Source organism: Cuculus canorus, chromosome 1 (genome assembly GCF_017976375.1).
Source record: "Cuculus canorus isolate bCucCan1 chromosome 1, bCucCan1.pri, whole genome shotgun sequence".
Classification (NCBI taxonomy): domain Eukaryota; kingdom Metazoa; phylum Chordata; class Aves; order Cuculiformes; family Cuculidae; genus Cuculus; species Cuculus canorus.
Genome location: NC_071401.1, coordinates 166,955,928 through 166,970,433, shown reverse-complemented (window position 1 = coordinate 166,970,433; position 14,506 = coordinate 166,955,928). Strand labels below are relative to the sequence as shown.

The window sequence follows — 14,506 nt, the reverse complement described above, 5'->3', positions numbered from 1 at the left end:
ATATTGTAATTCAGCATTTAAATTTGGCTAAATGATGTGGTAGGTGAGGAGACTGAAGTGCTAAACATTGTGTTATGGTCTTCAAAATATTTCTGTTGTCCTATTCACAAACAAATGCAGCAGTCCTGTACCCCTGGGTTGCAGCAGGCTTTTTAGCTTGTCTCCCTCAGTTGTTTGACTTTCTACAGTAAGATGGGCAATAAGCTTTTCAGTTATTTTAATTCTCATGCCCCAGCTCTGCTGATCATGATTGATTTGAACTTGTGAGCTCTGCTCTGATACAGAAAAGCATCTATGAATTTATCTATTCTCTAATTAAACTATTTTAGGTGTGGTTGGTCAAAATGCTTACCCATCTTCCAGTAAAGTCCCATCAACTGATACACCCAAATTCTAGGAAGGATGTGTGCCTTTGAAACGTGATTACTTTTAGCTTCAAAAACCCGTGCAAGTTGGTGTCCAAGTTGACCATTTTAACAGAAGATTGAACTTGGCCAGCAGAGAAACTTGAGGAGTTTTAATGTGACAAAGCAAATTGCTTCCTTATCCACCTGTCCATCTATAGAGGATTTATTAGAATGAGATTAGATGATTAGTGAGAGATTAGTCACTACTGGGACAAACCTTTGGGTATGAAGGCAGCTGTGGTAACTCCTAAATAGGTGAAGAGAGAAGTCAAGCATGTATGTATCGAGAACAGCAACTGTAGCCAGTCTGGTTTTTGTTCTGTCAGACTAATTCCAGTATGAGTAGGGCATAGATTTTGTTCATTGTTTCAATTTACCTTTTTGCTTGCTACTAGCCTCCCCAATCCTTATCTAGGAAAAGACTGATGCACTAAAGAAAAAAAGATTAAACCTTCCTCCTGAGCTTAGTGCTGACAACAAAATGTCACGCTTTAAAGGACTCTTGTTCTTTTTGATATGAATGTTAGATTTAGATGTGAATTTTTTCATAGGTAGATTTTAAGCCAAGTCTCATCAGTGAATAATTATGCCTCTATTTTTATTACTTCTGCCTTCAGAAGTATTATGTGCCTTATTATCTTATTGAGCAATTAATCTGTAGAAGTTAGCAGAACTCATTCAGCTGAGACTCATGTGGTCCACTTGGCTTCATACCTGAGAAAAGAAAATAAATAATGAGGTCATTTGGCAAAAAATGAAAAAACATAGACTGATTTGGATACTATTGGAGTAGTTGTAATTCCAAAACTATTATCAAAGTATGGCCTGACCAGAAGTCTGACCATCATAATCCACTTTCTTTGCCCACTACCTATGCAGTGCCAGAAATTAATCTCAGAGCTTATAACCTAGTTTGTCAATCGTGCTGCTCATCCTTTATTTTAACATGTAGTACTACTCTGGAGCACTGAAAGCTTAAATATTAATATCTATAAGACACAAATGAGTTACTAATAAATGTGGAAGAAATGCAGCAAACTTTTCAGCAGAGTAGTTTTATTCTTCTTTCCTTACCATCAGGTCAAATACGTGAAGTGAGTTTCAATGAAATGTTTACATAAAACTTATTGGCTTCCAGGTAGTCATCTTGGAATACTTTGAATTCGGATTGCAGGTGGCAGAAGCTATCCTTAGTGTTTGCAGACATGTGAACAGAAAGCCAAAATCAGGGAATTCAGAAAGACTTCAGATTTAATTTGTTATGAATAGTATAAAGCTTTAAGCTTCATTTTCATTTTCTGGCTGAGGTGGAACCTTTTTTGTGTGTTGCACTTGAGAATTCCTTAAACTCTTGGACTAAACACTTACATGCAGTAGTAGTCATCTTAGCACATCTGCCAGGTCTGAGCTTATTATTTTTAAAGAAGTAATAAATTTTTATCCTTTTTTCAGTGCCGCATTAGTACTGATTTATAAAACACATGCTTATGGTGTTGCTTTATGGTAGAACTTTGCTGAGGATGCAGACAAACAAGACTAAATTTGTTGTTTAAAATATTTGGTAGTGTTATATATTCATGGCATCAGTATTGGTAAAGTATATGTGCTGTCTGTAAATGCAGCAGCATCTTTGGCATGAGGAAACATAACTTAAAAAGAGCATGTATTGAAATACTGGAGTACTTAGTGTTGATTCTAGTCTCTTCTACAAACATTTAATCAGATAGAAATGTTTGGGGTTTTTTTAAGTTGATGCTTCACATTAATAGCATTATGCCGGGTGCTCTTTGAATTCTCTGCAGTTAGATTTGACAGGAGCTTGAGGCAAAATTTACTGCTCTTAAGGATAGCAGTACAAGAGTTCGATTTTAGTGCTGTAAGTTTAGTACTTAAAGCTGTTTAAGCACCACATGCATGTTCTGGAAGCATACTGTTTTTCTGAGACTTGCTCTTCTGCAGTTGTTAACAAAATGAGATAATTTTATTGAACTTGAAACTAGATTGACTGACTCAACCAGGGTAGACACCAGTCTGTTTACATACAATAAAGGTAACTAATGTTTGTGTCCTAAATTCATTGGGCATTATTTTCATCTTGGGATGACTGTCTCAGGTAACTTTCTACAACTAGTATGTTTTACAATTGGAAAGAGATTAAGTGCCTATGGAGATTACTTTAGAGATGCTGCTACTGGCTTTTTTGTGTGTGAGTCTAGTGAAAACAAAGCTTGTGGGATAACTCTTTACACTGCCCGTTTCAGGTGCTTCAAGATACTGAGTGCTAATGGAGAACCAAAGGTATTTAGACCTAGGGATCGCGATGATATCGTGAAAACTGTAATTGAGCCAATGGCTTCCGAAGGGCTGAGAACCATCTGCCTGGCATTCAGAGACTTCCCAGCAGGGGAACCTGAGCCAGAATGGGACAACGAAAATGATATCGTTACTGGTCTGACATGCATTGCGGTTGTTGGGATTGAAGATCCTGTGAGACCTGAGGTAGGGTCACTGGCTAAACTGCAGTGATTTCTCTATAACAGATCTTGATTCATGTTGCTCTTCATCTTGCAGGGAGTACAAGAAACTGAATTTTTATTGTATGCTTTAAGTATGGTTGATAAATGAAAATCTAATTTCTTGGTGGGAAAGTTAATGGAGCTACAAAAGCAGGTTTAAACTTCTTAATGTCACTTATGCTGTGTTACTGAAGCTCTGTACAAACTAATGACTTAAGGCGCTTAGTGTGCAGAGTCTTAGTAGATGGAAGAATTTGTCATTTTTTTTACCACTTGGACTATTGGGAGTATTGTTTAGGTTAATATTAGCCGTTTTGTTGCCAGCTTCTCATGACGAATGATGGGGAAGAGGGTTTGTCACCTGAGAACTGACTTAAGGAGTTTGGCTTGTGGTTGAGGTCTAAAGAGAGCAGTATTTCTCAGTGGCGAAAGCTTTTGTGCCACGTGTAGGTGGAACTTGTGTCTGATCTGTATTAGCATCACTTTGTGCTGAAATTTGTAGAGGAGGTAATGGAATGTGAGCTGTAGTTTGTTTTACATAATAATAAATGAAAAATCAATATTCTATACTTTTGAATACCACAGCCTAATGTCATGAGGATTTTTGTGCTATGTTTTAATACTGCAGTATTTGAAAAATGAAGGGAGGTGGATGTAGGAGATTGGGAGAAAGGCAGGGGACACAGTATGGCAAAACCCTTTGCCAGAATTGCCATTTGTGTCATTTTCAGGAAAAGAATTATGGTAAGCTACATGCCTTTCACTCACATGTCGAGATTTATTCAACTGATGTACAGTCTCTGACCCTGTGTTTTTCGCATTTTTTTTTTTTTGCTAACAGGTACCTGATGCAATAAAAAAATGTCAACGTGCAGGCATAACTGTACGTATGGTCACTGGTGATAACATTAACACTGCTCGTGCTATTGCGTTAAAATGTGGTATTCTGAATCCTGGTGAAGACTTCCTGTGTTTAGAGGGCAAAGACTTTAACAGAAGAATACGTAATGAAAAAGGAGAGGTAAGCATACTGACCATGAAAGTAGATCAGCCGTTATTTAAGTCTCCTAAGTGTAAAATATAACCAATGTTCTTTTTGCAGATAGAGCAAGAGCGAATAGATAAAATTTGGCCAAAGCTTCGTGTTCTTGCAAGATCTTCTCCCACAGACAAACACACTCTAGTAAAAGGTAAGGAAAAGCAATCTGAGCTTCTAAGTAAGGGTAGATTTTTACTTTTTTTAAATGCTTTTAGAAAAAAAACAGGGACTGAGCAGTGGGAAATGCTTGAGGCATTTGCCAAGTGACTTTTTTTTTTCTGTTTTAGGAATGAAGTCAACTCGAATGATCTATTGTGACTTTTTTTTTTTTGATAACTAAGGAAGGCAAGAGTGAGCTGCCCTCTCAGGTTATCTGGGCTATGTTGTTGATTTTGAACTATAAAACACAATTCTCATTTTATTTTAGGTATAATTGACAGCACTGTCTTTGACCAGAGGCAAGTTGTAGCAGTAACTGGTGATGGTACAAATGATGGTCCAGCTCTGAAGAAGGCAGATGTTGGATTTGCTATGGTATTTTTTTCTCTTTACTATTTTGGAGACTGATTTGGATAAAATAGCTTATCAAATCACTTCAAAGAATGTTGCTTGTTTCGTGAACCTAATATACAATCAAGTTAATGGTGTCAACATCTTTCACACTTATACTAATTACTTCTTCCTCCTTCCTCCATGGTCCAACCTAACCATATTTTAAAACCAAGTTTTATTTGATGGTAATGAAATTTGTGGTGTTTACCACTGAATAAAACAAACTGTAGATCCCCATCACTTAAAATCAAAACCATTTTTATGCATCACTTAAAATCAAAACCATTCTTATGCAAAGGCTTGTTGTGGAATATAGGAACAGAATTAATGATACTGAAGATCTCAGAAATGAGATCTGTTAAATATATGGCAAGAATGACTCTAGGTGGTAAATAGCATACTATGTTGACTTTCAGTAAAGCTTATACACAATATGGAATGAGTTTATTCATTTGTTTTTCATTAAAAGATGCATAGGAATAGGGAGACTATAATGAGACTGATGGTCGATGTATAAAATGTCTGTGGAAGCTATACTAAGAGATCCCTCCTTTACAACTGAAGTAAGAGCATTTTATGACAATCTAGGATCTTAATCTGTCTGGATGTTTCCTTGGATTATTTGCCTTTCTTAATTTAAATTCTCAAACAACCTTCCAGATGGTATCCAAACTCAGTCTTTGACAGAAGTAATGAAAATTTACTGCTGGGAGTAGAACTTCATAGCCTAGATTTATTTAACTTGTGTTAAGCACTAATTTATTGCAGGCTTGCAATTAAACCAGAGTTTTCTTTGAGTGATAGTAGTAGATAGGTTCATGCCTTAAGTATGTAGCTGCAGCTTTTTTCTGTCTCTTTCGTAATACTGCAAGATAGATTCTTCAATCTTCTTCCTGCCTCAAGATTCCTTCTCAGCCTTAGTCTGAAAAAGTGGAGTTTTGGTGCTAGTAGGTCACTTTAGGTTTTAAAAACTCATTATTAAGCATTTGAAGGAACAAAGATGACCACACCTTCCTACACCACGTTGCAGATGCACTGACTCAGATAACCTTGAAAGAAAAAAAAAAAAAGAGAAGATGAAGAGCTTTCATGTAATAAGCTTTCCAATAAGCTTTTTTAAAAGTATAACTTGAAAATTTGGCAGCTACACATGAAATGCTCTTTGGACTGTAACAGTCTTTTAATAAGTATCTGTTTGCTGCTGCTGTGTGGCTTTTGTAGTTGGCACTGTCAGAGAAATTTTTATTTTCATCTTCCAGAACTTAAAGATTTCCTGCACTTACTGCCTATATCCATCTGTGTAAGAAACTGATTTTTCTCTTTATCTAAATAGCACTTGAAATATAACACCTACTATGTGATACTTAAAGTTTTAAGGTATACAGATAGCTCTGCAGGTGACTCATTTTCTTGGCAAAAGAATGTATCAAAAATAAGGATCATTACATTTGCAATTGAGTTAGTGTTTCTGAAATGCCAACAGCAAAATAAATACCCTTGAAGTAGGTATGAGACAGAACTCAGCTTAACTATGTGGATACTTCCAAGTGCTTAAACCTTAAAGTCATATTGCATTGCAGTGTTGTATGCAATGGCATTGCATATTCTACTGTTTAATGCCAATGCTCTTCTGCAAAAGGTTTTTGGTAATGTGTATTATTCTGCGTTGTGAACACATGCATTACCCTACTGCTGGAATCCATAATAGCAAACTCATTAGGACATAAACTAAACTGTAGTACTGCACCATCTGGTGGCCTTGAAGTTGAACAGGGTTCAGTAACATTTCTTTGGGAGAAATTACACAGTGTCTTTGTCACTTTAAGGATTTTTTATTATTAAGGTCTTTCTTTCAAAGACAACATTACCTGTTTTTCATTTACATTTTCACGTGCTTGAGTAGAACTTGCAAGCAGGACTTGATTCAGTAAAACTTTCAGTACTTACATTAAAATGGTCCTTTAGACAGGGTGCATCAAAGTGAATGCTGACCAAGTTTGTATTAATAGCGTTTATTACATGTCAGTGCATCCTGTTATATTTCATATTGTTTTTCTTTTTCTACCAGGGTATTGCTGGAACAGATGTAGCTAAAGAAGCTTCTGATATTATCCTTACAGACGACAACTTCACAAGTATTGTTAAAGCAGTTATGTGGGGTCGAAACGTGTATGATAGCATCTCCAAATTTCTTCAGTTCCAGCTTACTGTCAATGTAGTAGCAGTAATTGTTGCTTTTACAGGAGCATGCATAACACAAGTACGTACTGCTGGTAGTCTGTTTCAGCTAATAAAGGTTGAAAATGTCAGGATTAGTTAACTTTGAATACAAAACTTTCAGTTAAATACTAGTCCAAAGAACGTAGTGCTCTTCAGAATATGCTAATGTTGTATAGTAAATGTGTTTAATAGCAGCAATTTGATCACTTTTGTTGGAGGGTTTATGTATCTATCTTTGTAGGATTCTCCGCTTAAAGCTGTGCAGATGCTGTGGGTAAATCTCATAATGGACACATTAGCTTCTCTTGCCTTGGCAACAGAACCCCCCACTGAAGCTCTTCTGTTGCGAAAGCCTTATGGTAGAAACAAACCTTTAATTTCTCGTACAATGATGAAGAACATTTTGGGTCATGCATTCTACCAACTCGTAGTGGTCTTCACACTCCTGTTTGCTGGTAAGAATACTGAGGCCTTAACAAAGTTATTCTAAAGGTTAGCTTAAAACTATTTTTTTTGTAGTGTATGTGTAAAGACACCAATTAAGCTGCTGATAAATGCCTTTTATACACAGGTGAGAAAATTTTTGATATCGATAGTGGAAGAAATGCACCTCTTCATGCTCCTCCTTCAGAGCACTATACTATTGTATTTAATACATTTGTGATGATGCAGCTCTTTAACGAAATTAATGCTCGAAAAATTCATGGTGAAAGAAACGTTTTCGAAGGAATCTTTAACAACGCTATCTTCTGTTCTATTGTTCTGGGGACATTTATTGTGCAGGTAAGTATCTTCTTTGGGGTTGTGAGTGGAAATGCACTTAGTACATTGATGTACTTGCTTACCTTGGAAATGCTAATCAACTAGTGCCAGGCATTTAGTTTCTGCGATGTGAAAGGTGCAGTGTTGAACATGCTGTGAGTCACTTGGAAGTGCTGCTTGACAGGGTTTTCAGGTAAGACCTCTTTGAAATTGGCAAAATTGGAATGTAGTAGTACTTGTATTTACCTTTTGAATTTTCTAGTCCTTCAATTTGGTCTTAGTGTTCTAATTTCTTGACAAAATATGAAAAAGTTCCTCATAGATAGTATCTGTGTGCATCTGAACAAAAGCCCATTTAAATAGTTATAGAAGGGTTACAACTTCTCATATATTACTAATGAGATTAGGACATGAATAAGCTTTAGGTAGTTAAATATTGGTTCTCATCTTCTGATACAGAAATCTGTTATCTATACAAATGTTGCTGGTTTAGGTGTTATTTTGATGTGGAAAACACTTGATGTTTAGGGACCTTCTGTTGGTGCATCTAGGCAGATTTTGTAAAAGCTAGTTAAGTCCGTATCTGCTAACAAATGAAATTAAATTGTCTCAAATTGATTAATTTAACACACTGGTGTTGAGAAATACCAAGTCAGAAGTGAGTCTGAAGAGAATAGTTTACAAGAAATAGTTTGTCCTCCTAAATGACCTTAACTTTGAACTCGTCAGAAAAAGTAATAAGCATGCTGCCATTTTTCAGATCTCATTTTGATTTAAATTATTTTGGACTTCAGATATAACCCACCCCTTAAGTTTCTCCTTAAACTTGGGATTCCATGAAGTTGACCAAATTCATAGTGATCAAAGCAATGCAAATGTACTACTTTATGTAAAGTTAGTTTATCTATTCTCCCACGTTTAGGTTTTTTAGATGCCATGTCTTCAGAAGCTCTTGTTTTTACAATTGCATATGCAGCAGACTGACTGTTATTGTGCAACAAAGTCAAATATGTAGAAATGACTCCTGACTGTAACTGCTTTCCCTTTATAACCCTGGAGGAATGAGTGTCTTCCCAACTAAGTGACTTCTGGGTTGTCATCTCAGTGTTTTATTCTGTGTTAATAAAAAGATACTCTTGGGATTTTCAGCTAAGTGTCCCACTTAATGGTCAATACTTTCTCCTTTTCATTCCTGCTCTGCTGCTGTAATCCTTGATTCTACAGGGCAGACTTTCACACGTGTAATTCCTTGCTCATCATTAGGGCCTTTTGTAGTAGGTAAGTCAATAGGAGCTAATTCAATTTAGTTTTTTTTAATTTTCGTTCTCTGACCCCTCACCCCAAGATATAAAGTCCAACATTTAACATTGATGAGATACATAGTAACATTCTGTTGAAGTATTTCTGAAATGTTTCATGTCTTGTGGATATATGATTTTTGTTAATAGAAGTTTATTGATAAACTTGATTATGAGAAAGGTGTTCATATGATAAATCACTGTACATTTCTAGCATCAAATACATACTGTAATTGTAAAATGAAGGAGAGGAGCTGCAAGCACAAAGAAGCAGTCAAAAGGTGTTTATGATTTTGCAGAGTAACTAAACAAGTAGTTCTTGAAATACTGAAAAGCAAAAGAAAAGATGGATAAGGTTTGGAAACTTGCTCGAAATGCTGAGACAGTGGAAGTGCATGATTAATGAGATGGGAAATACTATGTTTTAATGCAGAGTTGTCTGTAGGGATCCTGAGCATTAGCAAACTTTATAGTAACAGGTCACTTATATTTGTTGTTTAATGATGTTGCTCTTTACAGATAATTATTGTGCAGTTTGGTGGGAAGCCTTTCAGTTGCTCAGAACTCTCAATTGAACAGTGGCTGTGGTCCATTTTCCTGGGCATGGGAACACTACTCTGGGGCCAGGTAAACTAGTTTTTTCAAAATGCTAAATCACAGAATCATAGAATTAGTAGGTTGGAAAAGACCACTAGGATTATCGAGTCCAACCATTCCTATCAACCTCTAAACCATTTCCATGAGCACCTCATCTACCTATCTTTTAAATACCTCCAAGGATGGTGACTCAACCACCTCCCTGGGCAGCCTGTTCCAGTGCCCAATGACCCTTTCCATGAAACAATTTTTCATGATGTCCAGCATGAACCTCCCCTGGCGGAGCTTGAGGCCATTCACCCTTGTCCTGTCCTCTGTCACTTGGGAGAAGAGGCCAGCTCCCTCCTCTCCACAACCTCCTTTCAGGTAGTTGTAGAAAGCAATAAGGTCTCCCCTCAGCCTCCTCAAGGCTAAACAACCCCAGTTCCCTCAGCTGCTCCTCATAAGACTTGTTCTCCAGCCCCTTCACCAGTTTCATTGCTCTTCTCTGGACACACTCCAGAACCTCAACATCCTTCTTGTAGCGAGGGTCCCAGAACTGAACACAGTATTCGAGGTGCAGTCTCACCAGTGCCGAGTACAGAGGGAGAATAACTTCCCTGGACCTGCTGGTCATGCCATTTCTGATACAAGCCAAGATGCCATTGGCCTTCTTGGCCACCTGGGCACACTGCTGGCTCATGTTCAATTCTCTGTCAATCAAAACCCCCAGGTCCTTTCCCTCCAGACAGCTTTCTGGCCAGACTTTTCCTAGTCTGTAGCGCTGTATTAGAATATTATACATGGAAAATACAAATGCAGTATCTTCAGCATTCAGATCTTTTGAGTGGGTTATATGAATATATGGAGAGTAACAGTAAATAATGATTAAAATTTACTACTAAGTCCTTAGTTGGATATTCGTTACTCTGTCTTGGTCAATTAGTTATATTTCTTATTGAGATGCTATAATTGGTTTATGTTTAGTAACTTTAAGCTAGAAGCAGCTGTAGTTACCTTTTAAAAATGAAATATCTTTATCCAGATAAGTACTGGAACAAGCTCTGTAAGAATACAGAAGCAAGGAACATGTTAAAATTGAAATAGATTTAATGTAGTGTTGAATGGTTTCCTTGAAAAAAATCAGAATTGTTAAACTTAATAGTATGGTTTTGATTTGAAAACTTCCTGGAGTAGCAAGAAATGCAGCAAAACTCAAATCAACTTTTTCTTTAGTCTTCATTTGCATAATAAAGAACTAATTGGAAAGTTATCCAGACTATTAAGCTACTGCATTATGATTTTGACTTGTATTTTTATTACTACTGCATGCACAACAGTGCTTGTAAGCAGCAAGCTTATTTACATGAAACTTTAGAGCTACGGAGTTTTCCATTATTTAATGACATAGTTGTCTAAACTTTTCATACCCCACGGAGAGTTTTCCATTACAGTTTCTTTCCTTCCATTTTGTAAAGGACACATCAGGTTTCAGTATAAAGTTGGTAGGGGGACTTCTAGTTGTAAGTACATACGTAGTCACATATTCTGAAAAAGGGTATAAGCGTTTTAATAAGGTGTTCTGGAAAATGTAATGGTTTTAAAAAATCAAATAAGAGTCACTCTGAGGTTTAAAAGTAGCCTAGAAGAGGATCAAGATGGCTTGAAATACCTTTGACCCAAGCGCCTTGCAAGGGCAAAGCTTCCCTGCTGCAGTTCATGCTGCTTTAGCATCTCATTAAAGTAAAAGAGCTTGTGACTTTCTTGAGAGCAGTGGAAACAGAAGTGTGATCTGGGAGCATTCATAGTAGCAATTTCAGCATGAAGGCATGTTTATCTTGCTTTTGGAGCAGTCTTTTTCCTCTGCAGCTGCTGAAATGGTCGTCTAGGTTTGTGATGATCAAGGAAAGCAGTCTTGGAACTGGTCTGGATCTGCTAGATGGGACGTATCAAAAGATGACTCCCCTTAACTACATAGTTCATCAGAATAGCCCTGAAGGTGGGGATGCAAAGGAAAGCTGGAACAGCTATACATAGCTCTTGTTTAATTTAAGATAGATGACTTGGAGCACACCAAATGGCAAAGTAGCAGTTTGGGGATAAGGGTTTTGGGAAACATCATTCGCCTTGCAAATGGATCGATACCTTCTAGGTCATGAAAGAACTCTGTTCTCTATTTCTGAATTAACTGTTGCAACCTTAATTAAATGATGTAGTTCAGGTAACACATCATGTTTGTCAAACTGATGGAGCTCTGAAAGCTCTAGATATAAGCATAATCTACAGAATTAGTGGCTTTTGTAGCTTCAGTACTGCTCCTTCCTGCCTGGTCAAGTAATGTTGATGGAATTTTTTGTCTCTAGCAAGGATGTTTTGTTTTCTAGGTTTGTAGTCCAAACTTAACTTCACACCTCAGTGGAGGTGGTAAGGATATTCACAGCTTTGCAGCTATTCAGCTGGACTAGTCTCTCTACATTAATGCGCTCATCCTATTTACATAATTTGTTTTCTCAACTTTGCTAATTATGGATATTATGTTAAGGCTTAAGTCTGGTATTACGTTTGTTTTTTTAATGAAAAAAAAATAAAAGAATAATTCTGATTCATATTTTCATTCACCGTTAGTTGATTTCAACAATTCCAACCAGCCGTCTGAAATTCCTTAAAGAAGCTGGTCATGGAACACAAAAGGAGGAGATTCCTGAAGAAGAACTAGCAGAAGATGTAGAGGAGATTGATCATGCCGAGAGAGAATTACGTCGTGGTCAGATCTTGTGGTTTAGGGGCCTAAACAGGATACAAACTCAGGTATGGTCTTGAAAAAGGTAGGACACAGTGGGTGTTAATGAGGGAGATCTCTTCTTCTCCAGTCCTTTGACTAAGGTGGCAGTTCTAACTAGTCTGGCTGAGACAGCCAAAGGGGGTATGGATGGATGTGTAATCCCTCAGGGTCTTCTGTTTTCTTCAGCTCTAAATGCATCTCTTGCCTGTTTATCTGCTCTATTTTAAAAAGTGCCTTTTTTCTTTACTTTTTGTATGTTGTAGATGGGATGGTCCTTTCTCTTGTTCTCTCTCTCTCTTGCTGAGCCAGCTGTCACAATCTCTGATTCCTTGCAGATGGATGTAGTGAATGCTTTCCAGAGTGGAAGTACCATTCAGGGGGCTCTAAGGCGGCAACCCTCCATCGCCAGCCAGCACCATGATGTAACAAATATTTCTACCCCTACACATGTAGTGTTTTCCTCTACTACTGCTTCTACTACTGTGGGGTGTGAGTGTGTGTTCCTAAAGTGCATGAAATTAACATTTCCTAATTCACATACCTAACGTTTCTCATTTTCTCCTTAGTACTTTAAATCATCGTTAAGGCTTTTATAGAGCTCTCCCACAAAGTGGAGTCCTCAAGACTTTTTTTTTTCTTAGAGGGCTGAGAACAGGTGGAACAGTTTCAACAAAAGACTTTGATATGAAAGTTGTGAGCCTGCACATCCTGTGCCTTCATCCATTCGTGTACAGGGGGATGTTTAAGATAAAATGGGAAAACTGTTGTAAATTTTCGAGTATATGCCTCTTAGGGTGACGTACAGTTAATTCACTTATTCATTTTTCAATCATGGTCCCAGGGCAACAAAAATAGATGTCTTACACTGCAGCACAAATGATACTTAAAGTAAACAAGCTGATGGAAAAGCAAGTGGTGTGTTAAACATATGAACGTAGTTAGAACGTGGAGCACTAAATGCATTTTCTTTGTAGCCTGTAAGAACCTTCTAAAATCTCTACTTCTGTTGGACCTTTTTTTACTGAATAACATGACTTTCTCAACATCAGGATTCAGGTGGCGAAACAAGGCTTCTAAACTGTGTACAAGTCAGAAGAAACATTTAGTTAGCCAATATAAAAAAGAAAAAAAAGGTTTAAGCTCAATGGTGAAACTTTCATTCAAATCTGAAGGCTTTTTTTTCCCTCTCTAGGTTCTTCTGGCAGCAGTTCATAAGCCATCAGTGAAAGTAAAGTTCTTGTCTCACCTTAATTCCACCCTCTTTATACTGTATTCTAAGTGGCATTTCAGTTTCAGCCTTCCTCTCCGTAAAGGTTAGAGGTTTAATTACTCGCGTGTGTAGGATTAAACTATGGAGTCTGAAGATGAATAACAGTTGTAGTTGAATACTCATAGCTAATATCTATTGTTGAACGAGTTTTACACCTTAATTTAATTTATTGTTCAATTTATTTCTATAATTTCCTTGAGAAAGTTGTTAAAATGTTTTTTAAAATAACTCTCAGAGGGCTTCTTTCCCCTCTCCTGCTTTTTAAACTTTCAGATTACCAGATGGATGAAGACCTTTAATTTCAGGAGCTGTTTTAAATGAAATGTTCTCTTCTGATAATTCCTCCCAACCCCCACCCCGGCTTTTCCAGAATTCCTGTGTAATCTTGCACAAGCATTTACCTTTGTACTTGTACTCCATTGGCGAGATGGGCATTTCCCTACTTTGCAGTAGTATTGAGAAGCTCAGCTCACAAATTTACATGCCTCAAGAAGACAAAATGAAAAGTAAATTGAACAGTAAAGGTGCATAGGATTGCATCTCCTAGTTAAAATGCTAATTAGTAACCTGTATCCCTAACTACACTCAAGAACTTTAATTAGACATTCAGAATTCTCTAGGGAGCCACTTCATGCCATGCTGCCATTTGAGCAGAATCTAACGTAGCACTGCAGCATCTCATTGCATCAGATGACCAACGTAGATACAGAGCTGCAATAGCAGAAAAATAGTTTACATCCTCACCAGGTAGTACAGCTTTCTGTAACACCCTCCAGGAAAACAACTTTAAATAACTAATATGTATTAATGGGAAACAGATGTGTTATTTCATTGTGTCTAAGTTTTGGAGCTGTATGTTGGAAAACAGTTCCACTGTTCCTATGAAGGGAGGTTACAACTCCTACATAGCCATCTGGCTAGGAGAATTTGGAGTGCTTACTGCATTCCTTGCTATTCTGATACTAATATAAGGAAGGCCTGATGGCAGTAGAAATTAAATATAACAGATTGTCTTGTTTGCTTAGGCAATTTATTTGTAGTTGTCTCTCTTAACCAATTATTGTGAGTAGTCAAAAACAAAGCT

At 37.2% G+C, this 14,506-nt stretch overlaps 1 protein-coding gene and 1 long non-coding RNA gene across 12 annotated transcripts in view; one reads left to right on the top strand and one right to left on the bottom strand.

Annotated features, from left to right (window-relative positions):
• The window catches only part of ATP2B1 (ATPase plasma membrane Ca2+ transporting 1), a 64,654-nt gene that overhangs the window by 45,148 nt on the left and 5,000 nt on the right, over positions 1-14,506 (top strand). For 7 of the 9 annotated variants that reach the window (XM_054065228.1, XM_054065202.1, XM_054065178.1 and 4 more), the window contains 10 exons: positions 2,669-2,906; positions 3,765-3,944; positions 4,026-4,113; positions 4,390-4,496; positions 6,583-6,774; positions 6,976-7,189; positions 7,306-7,517; positions 9,314-9,421; positions 11,996-12,178; positions 12,488-12,574. In XM_054065228.1, the coding sequence (XP_053921203.1) occupies positions 2,669-2,906; positions 3,765-3,944; positions 4,026-4,113; positions 4,390-4,496; positions 6,583-6,774; positions 6,976-7,189; positions 7,306-7,517; positions 9,314-9,421; positions 11,996-12,178; positions 12,488-12,574 (1,609 nt within the window). Of the gene's footprint in view, positions 1-2,668; positions 2,907-3,764; positions 3,945-4,025; positions 4,114-4,389; positions 4,497-6,582; positions 6,775-6,975; positions 7,190-7,305; positions 7,518-9,313; positions 9,422-11,995; positions 12,179-12,487; positions 12,640-14,506 lie in introns of all 9 variants that reach the window. The other 2 variants (XM_054065243.1, XM_054065235.1) reach the window with 2 other exon arrangements.
• The window catches only part of LOC128852021 (uncharacterized), a 30,554-nt gene continuing 16,058 nt past the window's right edge, over positions 11-14,506 (bottom strand). For 2 of the 3 annotated variants that reach the window (XR_008449635.1, XR_008449637.1), the window contains one exon: positions 4,505-5,563. This is a non-coding gene — a long non-coding RNA (uncharacterized LOC128852021). Of the gene's footprint in view, positions 1,122-4,504; positions 5,564-14,506 lie in introns of those variants that run through there. The other variant, XR_008449638.1, reaches the window with a different exon arrangement.